Source organism: Perca flavescens, chromosome 22 (assembly GCF_004354835.1).
Source record: "Perca flavescens isolate YP-PL-M2 chromosome 22, PFLA_1.0, whole genome shotgun sequence".
NCBI classification, from domain to species: domain Eukaryota; kingdom Metazoa; phylum Chordata; class Actinopteri; order Perciformes; family Percidae; genus Perca; species Perca flavescens.
In genome coordinates this window covers 25,242,676-25,260,175 of record NC_041352.1, presented here as the reverse complement: position 1 = coordinate 25,260,175, position 17,500 = coordinate 25,242,676, and the positions used below count along the sequence as shown (strand labels likewise).

Here is a 17,500-nt window from a genome sequence, read left to right as displayed (position 1 = left end):
CAGATTCCCTTAAAACTGGTAGCCTCGTGGTGCATTCACAGTAATTGTAAAATACCCTTTTCCCATCTGGGGTTCAACAGCAATTTACAGGTGAAATAAGTTATTGTTATAGTTATTACGTTATTATTAAATCTTTAATTTTGACCATGGCCTTAGCAATAAACAAGTCACTGACTGTTGTTTACTACCCTTATTTTTTTTTTCTTCTTTTTTTTTGTTAACTTTATTGAAAAGTACCGGTTCAGGCACCGTTTAGGCACCGGTACTGTTTTAAAAGTATCGATTTAGCACCGGAATCGAAAAAAAAAAAAAAACAATACCCAACCCTAATTATGAGATTGTATTCCGAACGAGCCGCCATTATGGTCGGGCTTTGAAATCCGGGAGCAGCCAGAACCATGTGACGCGTTCGTAATTTTTTGGGCGACAATACAGATTAGCGCCGCCTGCTGTTGTGGAGACATATTACGTCTCGCGCAGAACGTACGCTCAAGTCAGTGTCTCTTCGGTGAGTTCTGAGGCACTTTTTGGATCAACTCGGGGAGCTTGATCAGTCCGACTGGCTTTCCACCTGATGGTCGGGTTGGTGCGTCAGAGCCTTTACATCTGCTGATTTCTGTCGCCACATTAAACCGACTATTTATTCAAGGTCCCATGGCATGAAGATTTCACTTTATGAGGTTTTTTAACATTAATATAAGTTCCCCCAACCTGCCTATGGCCCCCCCCAGTGGCTAGAAATGGTGATAGGTGTAAAAAGGAATCTACCGGTTACCTCCCCTTTCTCTGGTTTGCCCACCCAGAGAATTTGGCCCACCCATGAGAGAGAGAGAGAGAGAGACATCATGGCTTTCAAACGAGCCCCCCACCCTCTACCTTGAAACAGTAACAGTATTAGGGGACCACTAAGGTCTATATAAAAGAGACTTCAGATACAGTATTAGGGGACCACTAAGGTCTATATAAAAGAGACTTCAGATACAGTATTAGGGGACCACTAAGGTCTATATAAAAGAGACTTCAGATACAGTATTAGGGGACCACTAAGGTCTATATAAAAGCATCCAAAGAGCACCATGTCGTGGGACCTTTTAAAAGAGTACGATAATCACCACTGATACCTCTGCATGTCTGCGTCTGTTACAGACGATCCTCGAGACAGTCCACATCGTTACGGTGAGTAAAGTCTCCTCTTCTCCGTCCTCGGATTTAAATAAAGGTTTGTAGTTTTTATAATCGTTTTTCATCTCCTTGTTTCAGAGGATCAAACTGAAACCATTGACACAACTGGAGGTGAGACATTCATATTCACATTCTTATTGTTTTCACCCGTACTTTTAGAATTTCCCCCCTTTTTTTTGTCTAAAAATCTAAATCTATGAAGTAAGTAAAGCGGTCAGATTAATGTAGTGGAGTAAAAAGTACAATATTTCACTCTGAGATATAGTGGAGTAGAAGTAATAGGTTGCATGAGAAGAAAGTACTCATGTAAAGTACTGATACTTCTATTTTGTTCTTAAAGTGCTCATATTATGCTTTTTGGCTTTTTCCCTTTCCTTTATCGTGTTATATATATTTTTTGTGCACGTTATAGGTTTACAAAGTCAAAAAAGCCCAAAGTCCAGCCCAAAGGGACTTACCATCTCCAACAGAAAACACTGTTCACCAACTGCTCCAAACAGCTCTATTGTAGTCCAGCCTTTACTTCAGAGACCAACGTGGTCACTTTGTAACACACGTTATAATGCTCGGCTAGCTGCTAGCGTGGCACGCCCTCATACTCTGCTTCTGACTGGCTAGTAGTCCTTACCTAGGTACTGTCAGGGCCTCATACTCTGCTTCTGACTGGCTAGTAGTCCTTACCTAGGTACTGTGAGGGTACGCCCTCATACTCTGCATCTGACTGGCTAGTAGTCCTTACCTAGGTACTGTCAGGGTACGCCCTCATACTCTGCATCTGACTGGCTAGTAGTCCTTACCTAGGTACTGCACATGTGTGACTCCCAACAAAGATGGTACAGAAGTGAGAGGTCTGTAGTTAAAACGGAGAGCCCAACACACAGGGGAAAAGAGGAGCTGCAGCAATGTGCGGTACAACAAAAATATGGTGTTTTTTTGAAAATTAAACCATGTAAAGTCATTCTGTTACAACCTCAAAATACAATTATGAACCTGAAAATGAGCGTAATATGAGCACTTTAAGTACTTTAAGTAAGTAAAGAGTGTTTCCTGTTTGCAGTTCTGGTGGAGGAGCGGCTGCCAGAGGAAAGCGGAGGTGAGTCAGACACAGTAATGACATCTAACTCTGTTGATTGGTTTAGTTAAATGTGGCTTAGTTCAATTCAGTGGAGTTTTTTAGATATGTAGTTTACCTGTTATTTGGTGTTTGACATTTGTGAAATACGCTCATTTGCTTTCTTGCTGATAGTTTGATGAGAAGAACGACAGTTTAGAGATAAGATCAAACTTTTTCCAGCCAAGTGAAAGCACCAACGGAGTCATAAAAATGAGATACAAGTAGTTTTACAGCTTTGCATGTAAACGTTATGCAGCGTTATCACTGCTATCTGCCTTTGCTCTGATAATACGCGTTTTGAAGTGTGTCGTGTGTGATAATGACACTAATCTGAATCATTATTAGCCTTGATATTGTTTTTCTGTTGCAGAGTCGGGACGAGACTTGACAAGCTCCAAATTCACACAGGAAGCAGGTACAGTCAGAGTCCGAAGTATGGGTCGTTGTCGCCTTTGAGATAACGTTTGAGTTTGATCTAGAAAATGCTGCTTTTCTTGAAGGCACTTCTGCTTAAATCAGAACCTCTGTCGGTCCAGTTTCTCGCTCAAGTTTTTTTAATTAAATTGAAGATCGTTAAGTTCTTGAAATATATCCCGGGGCAGAGAAAGCAACCTATTCTTCAACCAATTTTCTCGTGCCTCTTTTGTGAGATTTCAAAACGACTTCATTTTCAGATTTCAGAATGAGACTTCAGACCACATGTGTCAAACTCGAGGCCCGCGGGCCAAATCCGGCCCCTCGCAGATTTTGATCCGGCCCGCACATCAATTTAGGTCCACAATAAATTTCGGGCCACCTAGTTTTGTCACTTTTGCCAATGCTTTTGGCACTGCCCCCCCCTTTTTTGTGTTGTTTTTGTTGCTTTTTTCTGCCTTTTTTCTATGATGGCTAAGGAAGGCCAAAAGTTTGGACACACCTTCTCATTCAATGTGTTTCTTTATTTTCATGACTATTTACATTGTAGATTCTCACTGAAGGCATCAAAACTATGAATGAACACATATGGAATTATGTACTTAACAAAAAAGTGTGAAATAACTGAAAACATGTCTTATATTTTAGTTTCTTCAAAGTAGCCACCCTTTGCTTTTTTGATAACTCTGCAAACCCTTGGTGTTCTCTCAATGAGCTTCATGAGGTAGTCACCTGAAATGGTTTTACCTTCACAGGTGTGCCTCGTCAGGGTTAATTAGTGAAATTATTTCCCTTATTAATAAATAAGCAAAGGGTGGCTACTTTGAAGAATCTAAAATATAAGACATGTTTTCAGTTATTTCACACTTTTTTGTTAAGTACATAATTCCATATGTGTTCATTCATAGTTTTGATGCCTTCAGTGAGAATCTACAATGTAAATAGTCATGAAAATAAAAAGGAAACGCATTTGAATGAGAAGGTGTGTCGACAGGGGGAGGGAGAAGGCTTTATAAGACATGCAATAATACAGTCAAAGATATTTGACTTTTTCAAAATGAAAGCATGTCAATAAACTCTAAATGTCTGGCCCTTGACGTGTTCTTATTTTCCAATATGGCCCTTAGTGAAACTGAGTTTGACACTACTGCTTTAGACAGATTAGACACGATAACAAACACAAGGTTAAAGGCTGATTTATGCTTCTGCGTCGAATAAACGGCGTACCCCCGCAGACCCCTCTGTGAGGACTGTGATTGGTCAACTGTTCCTGTGTGTCCATAGTTGGTGTTTCAAGCAGCTTACTGTTGGGAGTAGCAGCATGCTAGTTCACTGGCATGTAAACTTCAAACTGCAAATCAACGCAGACATATTTTGGCTACAATGACGGGGTGATCCGTTTGTCAAAGGTGCCCTGCCACACGTATTTCATGACTTTGGGGTAATGTCTGAAGTTCTACCATGGACTCTGTAACATTTTCTGTGGATAAAATGCCTTGGTTACCTTGTTTCAAGCCATTCTAGCGCGTTATAGAAAGCCTGCAGGAAGACTCGGCTCGATTTCTGCCAGTTTTCATTAATATTCAACAAGCTAAGCTTGCACTGCCTGCGTGACACGCACGTCTCAAGCGTGGCTCGAGCCGCATGCAAGAAATAGAACCGACGCCTATTTTTCACCCGTGTTGGCAAAATAGATTTTTTCCAGGCAAAATAGAATACGAAAAGATGTTTATATGGCGGTAAGACACGAATACATATTAATAAATGACATGTTGATGTTTGAAAGTGTCTAGGTTTTGTGTTAAATGCAGATATATAAATTTAATAAAAAAAATAAAAATAAAATATTGCACCTGTCAATCCAGAAGGAAATATTCTGGAGCTTATTTTGCCGTCAATACTGCCGACGTTGCCTTTGCTGTAATCAGATCAGTATATATTTATGTTTAACATGGTATTTCATTTTATCAATGGGAAACATCCATGCGTCCAGACATGGCTAGCAGCAGCAGTGCTGCGTCTATGGAGCTAAATCAGGGCCAAATGTTTTGTTCATTTGAAAAAAATTTATATAGTTGAAAAAATAAAGCTTGAAATTGAAAATTTAAGTTTTGGTCAAAACTTGGAAAAAATAAAACCATGTATTCAAACTTAAAATAAGTGTACCAATTTTTCTTTCAGTTTGAATAAAATATGGATTCAATTCTGGAATTATTTTGAATAAATTATAAATTTTCATTTTTCACTTTTATATTTGTTTTCAGTTCCACATTTCATGTTTTCAGATTCAAAACTTATTTTTTTTACGCATTCAAATCTTTTTTTTTCAGTTTCAAATCTTTTTTTTTTGTTTTCAGATCTGTTTTTCACTTTCAGATAATTTTTTTTCGGTTTCAGACTTTCGGCCCTGATTTTGCGTAGGGGGCGTGGCTTTAACTCAGAGGGGCGTGGCATTATGAGTGAGAGCCTAACAAAGAAGGCAGAAGACTCCTCTGTCATGTTGCCTTCAGGAAATGGTGTTGAGAACTATGACTGAATGCTTTCTATCCACTATATACATGTGATTTTTACTTAACAAACTGATGCCAGTGACAAAGTTCCATTTAAAAAATTGTTTTGGAAAACACATGGTACCAATTACACTATAAGAGCAATAAACTGTGCCAGATTGTGCAGTTCGGCAGGAACAATGACTTCTCCCACTTCCGTGTATGACATTGAATGTAGCACCACAGTATTCACTCGGCAGTCAGCATAGCGTCCGCTCCGCCAAGGCAACCTGCTGGCGCAGCCCACAGGTAAGACATGTGAAAGATATTAGCCTTTTTGAATAGATACTTTGGGACATTATCCCCAGAGTGGCATTTTTTTTCATTAACACATAAAGGGAAAATAGGTGGACAGCTGGAAATGATGCATCGCTAGCACAAAAGTTAGCATTAACTAACGTTAGCTTCACACTAGCTGGTGTTTTTACACCAATTTTAGTGTCCAGCTCAAGTTTTTTGACTTTAACGTGTAGTGGTCTTTGTTAACCTCTGTTTGTCAGAATGACCATAACTCGACAGTGGCTGCCTGCAGCCATACAGCCTTATAAATGTAAAACATTATAGATAACTAACGTTGCTAGTGTTACCTTTTCATGGTTAGTTTAAACAACATAACTTGTCCTGGTCCGCTTTGTTAATCAATCAATCAATCAAAGCTTTTATTACGGACACACACGGTCCAGAAAACAGACAGTAAGACATATAAATACAAAAAGACAAGTTAATGTATTCTGATACAGTTAGGCTGTGGTAGAAGCCTTCAAAGTTTGCCCACTTGGCATATTTTGTAAGGCATAACTGTCATGCTGTTACATGTAACGTTATAGTGTAAAACGTAATTTATCAGGCCAGAGCATTAATGTAAAGTTTTATTTGTCTACTCTATAAAAGGAGACCTTCTTCACTGCAGCCACTGTCAAGTTATGGTCATTCTGACAAACCGAGGTTAACAAAGACCAATACACATTAAAGTAAAAAAAACTTGAGCTGGACACTAAAATTAGTGTAAAAACACGAGCTAGTGTGAAGCTAACGTTAGTTAATACTAACTTTAGTGCTAGCGATGCTTGATTGCCAGCTTTATCCAGCTGTCCACCTATTTTCCCTTTATGTGTTAATCACAAAAAAAATGCCACTGAGGGGATAACGTCGCAAAGTATCTATTCAAAAATGCTAATATCTTTCACGTCTTACCTGTGGGCTGGTGCCAGTGAATACTGTGGTGCTATAAGTCATACATGGAAGGAGGAGAAGTCATTGTTCCTGCTGAACTGCACAATCTGGCACAGTTTATTGCTCTTATAGTGTAATTGGTACGATGTGTTGTCCAAAACAATTTTTTAAATTGTCACTGGCATCAGTTTAAGTAAAAATCACATGTATATAGTGGATAGAAAGCATTCAGTCATAGTTCTCACAGTAACACCATTTCCTGAAGGCAACATGGCAGAGGAGTCTTTTGACTTCTGTGATAGGCTGTCACTCATAATGCCACGCCCCTCTGAGTTGAAGCCATGCCCCCTACGCAAGATCAGGGCCGAAAGTCTGAAACCGAAAAAAAGATTTGAAGCCGTAAAAAAAATAAGTTTTGAATCTGAAAACATGAAATGTGGAACTGAAAACAAATATAAAAGTGAAAAATGAAAATTTATAATTTATTCAAAATAATTCCAGAATTGAATCCATATTTTATTCAAACTGAAAGAAAAATTGGTACACTTATTTTTAGTTTGAATACATGGTTTTATTTTTTCCAAGTTTTGACCAAAACTTAAATTTTCAATTTCAAGCTTTATTTTTTCAACTATATATATATTTTTCGAATGAACAAAACATTTGGCCCTGATTTAGCTCCATATGCGTCAGACACGTTTCTGGTGTGTAAATCCATCCATCCATCCATCCATCCATCTTCGTCCGCTTATCCGGTGTCGGGTCGCGGGGGGAGCAGCTCCAGCAGGGGACCCCAAACTTCCCTTTCCCGAGCAACATTAACCAGCTCCGACTGGGGATCCTGAGGCGCCCCAGGCCAGGTTGGAGATATAATCCCTCCACCTAGTCCTGGGTCTTCCCGAGGCCTCCTCCCAGCTGGACGTGCCTGAACACCTCCCTAGGGAGGCGCCCAGGGGCATCCTTACCAGATGCCCGAACCACCTCAACTGGCTCCTTTCGACGCAAAGGAGCAGCGGCTCTACTCCGAGCTCCTCACGGATGACTGAGCTTCTCACCCTATCTCTAAGGGAGACGCCAGCCACCCTCCTGAGGAAACCCATTTCGGCCGCTTGTACCCTGGATCTCGTTCTTTCGGTCATGACCCAGCCTTCATGACCATAGGTGAGGGTAGGAACGAAAACTGACCGGTAGATCGAGAGCTTTGCCCTCTGGCTCAGCTCTCTTTTCGTCCACAACAGTGCGATAGATTGAATGCAATACCGCACCCGCTGCGCCCGATTCTCCGACCAATCTCCCGCTCCATTGTCCCCTCACTCGCGAACAAAACCCCAAGGTACTTGAACTCCTTCACTTGGGGTAAGGACTCATTCCCTACCTGGAGAAGGCATTCCATCGGTTTCCTGCTGAGAACCATGGCCTCCGATTTAGAGGTGCTGATCCTCATCCCAACCGCTTCACACTCGGTTGCGAACCGATCCAGTGAGTGCTGAAGGTCGCAGGCCGATGATGCCATCAGGACCACATCATCTGCAAAGAGCAGCGATGAGATCCCCAGCCCACCAAACTGCAACCCCTCCCCACCCCGACTACGCCTCGATATCCTGTCCATAAATATTACAAACAGGATTGGTGACAAAAGCGCAGCCCTGGCGGAGGCCAACCCTCACCTGAAACGAGTCCGACTTACTACCGAGAACCCGGACACAGCTCTCACTTTGGTCATACAGAGATTGGATGGCCCTGAGTAGAGACCCCCTCACCCCATACTCCCGCAGCACCTCCCACAGTATCTCCCGGGGACCCGGTCATACGCCTTCTCCAAATCCACAAAACACATGTAGACCCGGTTGGGCATACTCCCAGGCTCCCTCCAGGATCCTTGCGAGTGAAGAGCTGGTCCGTTGTTCCACGACCAGGACGGAATCCGCATTGTTCCTCCTCAACCCGAGGTTCGACTATCGGCCGAACCCTCCTTTCCAGCACCTTGGAGTAGACTTTACCAGGGAGGCTGAGAAGTGTGATACCCCTATAATTGGCACACACCCTCTGGTCCCCCTTTTTAAAAAGAGGAACCACCACCCCAGTCTGCCACTCCTTTGGCACCGTCCCAGACTTCCACGCAATGTTGAAGAGGCGTGTCAACCAGGACAGCCCCTCCACACCCAGAGCCTTGAGCATTTCTGGACGGATCTCATCAATCCCGGGGCTTTGCCACTGTGTAGTTGTTTGACTACATCAGTGACTTCCGCCTGGGAAATCGGCGACAATCCCCGTTATCCTCCAGCTCTGCCTCTAACATAGAGGGCGTGTTAGTCGGATTCAGGAGTTCCTCAGTGCTCCTTCCACCGCCCCTATTACCTCCTCAGTGGAGGTCAACAGTGTCCCATCCTTACTGTACACAGCTTGGATGGTTCCCCGCCCCCTCCTGAGGTGGCGAACAGTTTTCCAGAAACACTTTGGTGCCGACCGAAAGTCCTTCTCCATGTCTTCTCCAAACTTCTCCCACACCCGCTGCTTTGCCTCTTTCACGGCAGAGGCTGCAGCCCTTCGGGCCCCTCGGTACCCTGCAACCGCCTCCGGAGTCCTCCGAGATAACATCCCGGAAGGACTCCTTCTTCAGTCGGACGGCTTCCCTGACCACTGGTGTCCACCACGGTGTTCGTGGGTTACCGCCCCTTGAGGCACCTAAGATCCTAAGACCACAGCTCCTCGCCGCAGCTTCAGCAATGGAAACTTTGAACATTGTCCACTCGGGTTCAATGCCCCCAGCCCCACAGGGATGCACGAAAAGCTCCGCCGGAGGTGTGAGTTGAAAGTCTGTCGGACAGGGGCCTCCTCCAGACGTTCCCAATTTACCCGCACTACACGTTTGGGCTTACCAGGTCTGTCCAGAGTCTTCCCCCACCCCCTGACCCAACTCACCACCAGATGGTGATCGGTTGACAGCTCTGCCCCTCTCTTCACCCGAGTGTCCAAAACATACGGCCTCAGATCAGATGAAACGATTATGAAATCGATCATTGACCTTGGCCTAGGGTGCTCTGGTACCAGGTACACTTATGAGCATCCCTATGTTCGAACATGGTGTTCGTTATAGACAATCCATGACTAGCACAGAAGTCCAACAACAAACAACCACTCTGGTTTAGATCAGGGAGGCCGTTCCTCCCAATCACGCCTCTCAGGTGTCTCCATCATTGCCCACGTGTGCGTTGAAGTCCCCCAGCAGAACAATGGAGTCCCCCACTGGAGCCCCATGCAGGACTCCAGTCAAGGTCTCCAAGAAGGCCGAATACTCCGAACTCCTGTTTGGTGCATATGCACAAACAACAGTCAGAGTTTTCCCCCCCACAACCCGCAGGCGTAGGGAGGCGACCCTCTCGTCCACCGGGTAAACTCCAACACAGCGGCGCTCAGCCGGGGCTTGTGAGTATCCCCACACCCGCCCGGCGCCTCACACCCTGGGCAACTCCGAGAAGAAAAGAGTCCAACCCCTATCCAGGAGTATGGTTCCAGAACCAAGACTGTGCGTGAGGGTAAGCCCCACCAGATCTAACCGGTAGCGCTCCACCTCCCGCACCAGTTCCGCTCCTTCCCCACAGAGAGGTGACGTTCCACGTCCCCAGAGCCAGCGTCTGCCGCCCGGGTCTGGTCCGTCGAGGCCCCTGACCTTCACTGCCACCCATGTGGCATCGCACCCGACCCCAACGGTTCCTCCCACAGGTGGTGGGCCCATGGGCTGGAGAGATGGGAGCCACGTAGCTTGTTCGGGCTGTGCCCGGCGGGCTCCGTGGCAAACCCGCCACCAGGCGCTCGCCCGACGAGCCCGCCGTCTGGGCCTGGCTCCAGACGGGGGCCCCGGCTTCCTCCGGGCAGGGTCACTCCATCTCTACCTTGCTTCTTCATTGGGGTTTTGAACCATTCTTTGTCTGGCCCCTCACCTGAGACCACTTTGCCTTGGGAGACCCTACCAGGAGCACAAAGCTCCAGACAACACAGCCCTCAGGTTCACAGAGACACACAAACCTCTCCACCACGATAAGGTGATGGTTCAAGGTGTGTAAAGACATAGAATAATCCACGCTGCCAGTGTGTAACCGGCCTTAGTGGACGTAAATTGACGATTCATAATTACATTGCAGCCCATTTTGAGGCTTCACGGTGCTCCCCGCTCAGTACCAATTTCTAAAAAAGTGTTGTTCCCATCAGTCACTTGACTTGACTCTTTGCAGAGAATCTCAGATTTACAGATCTGTCGATTAAATCAACTAATCGATTAGTCGATACGATTGAATGATTGTTAGTCGACTAAGAATTTCTTCAATCGAGCACAGCCCTAATTTAGTCACTTCAGAGACATTCCTGACGGAGAAAGGTTTGTTCATCAATCTTTCAGAGCCAGATGTGGGAGCAGAAAACCAGTCTGAAGCACCAGTGGAACCAGAACCACAGAGTGGAACAGCCAGAGAGACAGAGGGTGAACACACACACACACATACAGAAACAGACACACACATGCACACACACACAGACACACACACACACATGCAGATACACACACACACACACACACACACACAGACACACACACAGGCACACACACACATGCACACACACACAGACACACACACACATGCACACACACGCAGATACACACACACACACACTGACACACATGCACACACACACACACACACACACGCGCACACACACATGCACACACACGCAGATACACACACATGCACGCGCACACAGACACGCACACACACACAGACACACACATGCACACACACAGACACACACACATGCACACACACACACGCGCACGCACACACACATGCACACACACGCAGATACACACACAGACACACACACGTACGCGCACACAGACACACACACATACACAGGCCTTTTACAGCGCAGGCCTTGCCTTTTACACGCACGCATACATACAAAAATAAACACATGCATGCACACAAAAACACACACACAAAACATTCACACACACAGACACATACACACATCAAGGTCAAGGTAAACTTTGTTATCCCACAAGGGGAATTTCATGTGGTCATTCGTTTTGCACTCTTGTCACAACATATTCTCTAAACATATAGACACCACAGACAGACCAATAAACATGTATATAACAAAAAAGTAACAGTACAATGGGATTGACAATAACAGAAGTCAACAATCACAATACAAAGAATAAACAATACTACAGAAATGACAAAGACAATCTGACATCTAACGCTTAAGATAGCTAAAAATAAAAAATAAATATATATAAAAATAACTAGGAGTGGTTGTCAAAAAAGGAAAATTGGATCTACCATCCAGTTAAAGTGCCAGTGCAGGATCAAAGTACTTGCGATGTGCATGGTCATTATACAGTCTGATTTATTGTACCTTTCCGTTTTAATTCTCTGTTGTAAAATTCTACCAGTTGACCTATTGCTTCTCATAAATTTATGATGAAGAGGGTGAGTGGGGTCATTAAGGACTTGGTCGGTCTTTTTTTAGGATAAGCTCATTGTTCAGCTGAGTTGCTGACACCTGATCAAGTCCTATGATCTTACCGGCCATCTTGATCATACGCTGCAGTCTCTTTTGGTCCCTAACATGCATGTTACCAAACACGCAGATAAGGCCAAAAGACAGAACACTCTGGAGAATACTTTTATAAAACATTACAAGGATGTGTCTGTCTAGTCTAAAAGTGTTTAGTTTCCTAAGGAAAAACATCCGCTGGTGCATTTTCTTAGTTTTATTCAATGCACTTGGTGCATTGGTTGTCATTACAAATTAATTTAGAGTCAATTTCAACTCCCAAATATTTGTAGGTTGAGACTCTCTCTACAAGTTCACCATTGGTCTTAGAAGGGGGGACTATAATTCTGTTTTTGCTAAAATCTATGACCATCTCTTGTGTTTTCTTCACATTTATTTCAAGAAAATTGTCAGAACACCACTGAGTGAGACCCTGGAATTCCCTCTGGAATTCATTCACAGAAGAAATGTCAGATTTTAAAAAACCAACCAATGCTGTATCGTCTATATTTAAAATAAGTGTAAGCTGAAGAGGAGGCTTGACAATTATTAGTGTACAATGTGTATAAAATAGGCGACAGAACGCACCCTTGTGGTGCCCCTGTGTTTATAGTTTTTAAGGATGATATACATGAATTAAATCTGACTTGCTGACTGCGATCCGTCAAGAAGTTACAGATCCAAATAATCAATTGGGGATTTACTCCCAAATGCACCAATTTTTCCACCAACAGGTGGGGTTGGATTGTATTAAAAGCGCTGCTAAAGTCAGTGAACACAATCTTGACCAGGCTCTTAGCATGCTCAAGGTGCTCATGAATGCTGTTAATCAAAAATAGCAGCGCATCCTCAACACCTCTCTCTGCACGATAAGCAAATTGATTTTGGTCTAAAAGAGGTGAGAGCTTATGGAGAAGTTCCTTTTAAAATTATTTTTTCAAAACATTTGATAACTGTGGATGTAAGGGCAACATCATTGAGTTCCTTAGGTCGATTGTTTTTAGGCCCCGGCACTATTAAGGATTTTTTCCATAAACTGGGAACAACACCAGTGTCTAGTGACAGCTGGAACAACCTGTGAAAGGGCTGTGCCAGCTGATCAGCACACACCTTTAGTGTCTTACAGCTGATACCATCAGGTCCACAAGCTTTGTGGGGGGGGTTTACACGTCTAAAATGAGATTTGACATCGTCCATAGAGATGTCAATATCCACACCTTTCATGTCTCTTACTGCTGTAATGGCCTCATTCTGTTCTGCTTTAAAATCATACATGTCAAATCTACAGTAAAAGTCATTTAATTGATTTGCCATGTTAAAATCATTGTCTGCTACCATAGGGTGCTTCTTGGGCTTGTAACCTGTAATAGATTGAACTCATTGATCTTGCTTTTGATCTTTTTCTGTACTATCTTTTTCTCTTCTCTACTTCCTCCTGATTTAAACAGACGTTTTTTCTCATTAAGAAATTGCTTTAACTCTGGAGTAACCCAGGGCTTATTATTAGGAAACATCTTAATAGTCTTTCGGGGGATGATCATATCCTCACAGAATTGTACATACCCCGAAATAGCGAACGTTGCGTCACGTTATCAGTCCCGTCAGTAACTACGTTCCAGTCTGTGCACTCCAGGCAGTCCTGAAGAGTCTCCGTCGCAGCAGCAGACCAGCATTTAACCTCCACCTTTTCCGCTTTCTCACTCCGTAGTCGGGACACATAGGAAGGCATCAGCTTAATCATATTATGGTCCGAGTTCCCTAAACCAGGCAAAGCCTTAGAATAAAAGGCATCCTGGATGTTTCCGTAGCAATGGTCTAGGCAAGCTTCATTACGCGTAGAACAGGTGACATATTGTTGATACGTAGGTAAATGTTCCTTTAGGCTGCATAAATTAAAGTCACCCATCACAAAATTGGCTGCGTCGGGGGCCTCTTCCTCCGCTTTAGCTACAAGTTCCTGAATCATAGTGGCAGCAGCCAATGTGTCGGCTGAGGGCGCAATATACACAACAAACAGTCTGATTTGGTGTATTTCCCCAGGCAGATGATAAGGCCTTAGGCAGAGCGCTAGTAGTTCAATATCCTTCGTGCAGATCTGATGCTTCATCGTAATATGACCAGGATTACAATATTTATTGTTGATAAACGCACACACACCTCCACCTTTTCTTTTCCCGGAGTTCAGGTTACGATCCATCCTCACCAGCGTGTAGCCCTCTAGGTCGACCAGCGAGTCAGGATCCCCCTCAGTGAGCCAACTTTCTGTCAAGCAAATAAGGCCGGATTGCCGGTAGTCAGTGAGGTGCTGTGTGCAGGCTCGCAACTCCTCCGCCTTATTCCTTAAGCTTTGGACATTGCCGAGCATAACCGATGGGAGTGATTGTCTGTAGGGTTGTCCGGATTCCTCCTTTCCTGCCGCGTTTCCTTACTTTGGGGTTGTTGCCCCTGACACATTCAGGTGGAAGCAATGGTGTGTCGTTGGAATGAAAACACGGTGCAGGGGGTTTAAGACTTAACAGAAAGTCTCTTGTGTAGGTGATTTGGGCTTCCAGGTAATTGTAGCCGACAGCTTGTTTGGCATGATTGGTTAAAAAAGTGATCAAAATCACCAGCAGGATGGCTGTGTTCAGCTTGATTCTGAACCCTAAACTCTCATCTGTCTAAAAACTCAATTTAACCGTCGATATTCCGACGGATTGTCATTGCAGAAGACCGTGTCGCCGCTCGCGCATGCGCCACATGCACTCACGCACACACTAACACACACACAAAAATAAACACATACACACGCACACACAAAACACACACGCGCACACAAAAACACACACTAACGCACACATCTCATGTAATTGCTCATGAAGCATTTACAAGATGCTCAAAGACTATAAACTAAATGCAGCAGTAAGCAGCACCACCTAGTGGCTGGTAGACAGATGACCATGGAGGTCTATGATTCATAGTTTGTGTTACATACACACACACACACACACACACACACACACACACACACACACACACACACACACACACACACACACACATACAGACACACACACACACATACAGACACACACATACAGACACATATACACACACACACACAGGCACAGACACACACACACACACACACACACATACAGACACACACACACACACACACACACAGACACACACACACACACACACATACACACACATACAGACACATACAGACACATACACGCACAGACACACACACACAAACACACACACAGTCACTCACACACACACATACAGACACACACACATACAGACACACGCACATACACACACACATATACACACACACACACAGGCACAGACACACACACACACACACATACATACATACACACGCATATACACACAGACACACACACAGGCACAGACACACATACACACACACACACACATAGATGCACACGCACAGACACATACACACACACACACACCTACACACACACCCACGCACACATATACAGACACACACACAGACGCACACACAAACACAGACGCACACACACACACTCTCTGCAAAGTTATACAGCTTCTTCATCAATGGGATCGTGACACATGTTCGGAACAAAAAGGTTTTATAATCTGCCTAACGTGGTTAATAACCCAACGCGTTTTTTAATTCATGCTGATAAAACAAACTGAGCTAAAATGCGCCTGATTCAGACTGAATGAAAGAGGGAGGAGACGGAGAGATACTGGCTGGAGTTACCTCTCTCTCTCTCTCTCAGATTTAAATAACCTCTCTTTCTGAAACAGGAAACCCAGAGTTTCCCTCATCTCAGGTCGACAAACTCACAGTTTTCACTAAACCTGCTTTCTGAAACGGATAACGTCATTGATCTGTGAGATGTCAGCGATGACGCCGTTTGCGTCAAAAGCTGTCTGGCCCATACGGGGATCGAACCCGCAACCTTGGCGCCATTAGCACAACACTCTAACCAACTGAGCAAACTGGCCACAGTTGTGTGATTTCACTTATGGAAACCAAAGTGACCTTTCTGTCGTTCTGATTGGTTGTTTAAGAGTTAAACAGGCTGTTATCAGACGTAAACATTCAAGGGTGTGACCCAGTGGGTTCAATCTTGGGGGTAGAGATCTATCTAGGGAGGTCCCGGGACATGTTTGCATGGATTGAAAAAGGCGATAAAAACATTGAAAACATTGTCCAAAAAAACGTTACAAAAGGCCACAAAAACGTTGAAAAAAGTGTCCAAAAAAGCGATAAAAACATCAAAAGAAATATCAAATAAAAGCTTACAAAAGGCGGCTAAAACGTTGAAAAAAAGTGTCCAAAAAACGTTACAAAAGGCGACAAAAACGTTGAAAAAGTGTCCAAAAAAGCGGCAAAAGCATTGAAAAAAATATCCAATAAAAGCTTACAAAAGGCGGCGAAAACGTTGAAAAAAGTGTCCAAAAAAACACTTGAAAAAAGCGACAAAAGCATCGAAAAAAGTATCAAAAAAAAAGCTTACAAAAGGCCACAAAAATGTAGCAAAACAAGTATCCAAAAAACCTTTACACAAGACTTGAAAAAGATGACAAAAAACGTGTCAAAAGAACGTTACAAAAGGCCACAAAAACCTCGGGGAAAAAAAGATGAATAAAACGTTGAAAAGTGTCCAAAAATACTTGATAAAGCTGACAAAAAAGTGGATGTCGGGTAATGTCATTGATCTGTTAGACGTCAGCGATGAACCTGATTGAGTTTTGAGTCAAAAGCTGTCTGGCCTGTATGGGGATCGAACCCACAACCTTGGCGTTATTAGCAACACTCTTTAACCGAATGAGCTAACCAGCCACAAGGTGGTGGCCTCACCTATGGAAAGAAAAGTGACTTTTCTGTCGTTCTGATTGGTTGTGGAAGAGTGAAACAGGTTCAGATCTCTGTTGTCAGACGTAGACATCCAAGGGTGTCTACACACGCACATACACACACACAGGCACATACACACACACACACACACACAGGCACAGACACACACACACACATACATACATACACACGCACATATACACACACAGATACACACGCACATATACACACACAGATACACACGCACATATACACGCACATGTACACACACCGATACACACGCACATATACACACACAGATACACACGCACATATACACACAGATACACACGCATATACACACACAGATACACACGCACATATACACGCACAGATACACACGCACATATACACGCACAGATACACACGCACATATACACGCACATGTACACACACAGATACACACGCACATATACACAATCACATACACACGCACATATACACACACAGATACACACGCACATATACACACACATATACACAATCACATACACACGCACATGTACACACACAGATACACACGCACATATACACGCACATGTACACACACAGATACACAAGCACATATACACGCACATGTACACACACAGATACACACGCACATATACACGCACATGTACACACACA

At 43.9% G+C, this 17,500-nt stretch overlaps 1 protein-coding gene and 1 non-coding gene across 7 annotated transcripts in view; one reads left to right on the top strand and one right to left on the bottom strand.

Moving 5' to 3' along the window:
* The window catches only part of unm_hu7910 (un-named hu7910), a 92,445-nt gene that overhangs the window by 53,626 nt on the left and 21,319 nt on the right, over positions 1 to 17,500 (top strand). For all 6 annotated transcript variants that reach the window (XM_028569004.1, XM_028569003.1, XM_028569001.1 and 3 more), the window contains 5 exons: positions 1,147 to 1,176; positions 1,261 to 1,293; positions 2,240 to 2,275; positions 2,667 to 2,711; positions 10,829 to 10,909. In XM_028569004.1, the coding sequence (XP_028424805.1) occupies positions 1,147 to 1,176; positions 1,261 to 1,293; positions 2,240 to 2,275; positions 2,667 to 2,711; positions 10,829 to 10,909 (225 nt within the window). The remainder of the gene's footprint in view (positions 1 to 1,146; positions 1,177 to 1,260; positions 1,294 to 2,239; positions 2,276 to 2,666; positions 2,712 to 10,828; positions 10,910 to 17,500) is intronic.
* trnai-aau (transfer RNA isoleucine (anticodon AAU)) lies at positions 15,905 to 15,978 on the bottom strand. Its single transcript has one exon. It is a non-coding gene; the product is annotated as a tRNA-Ile (tRNA).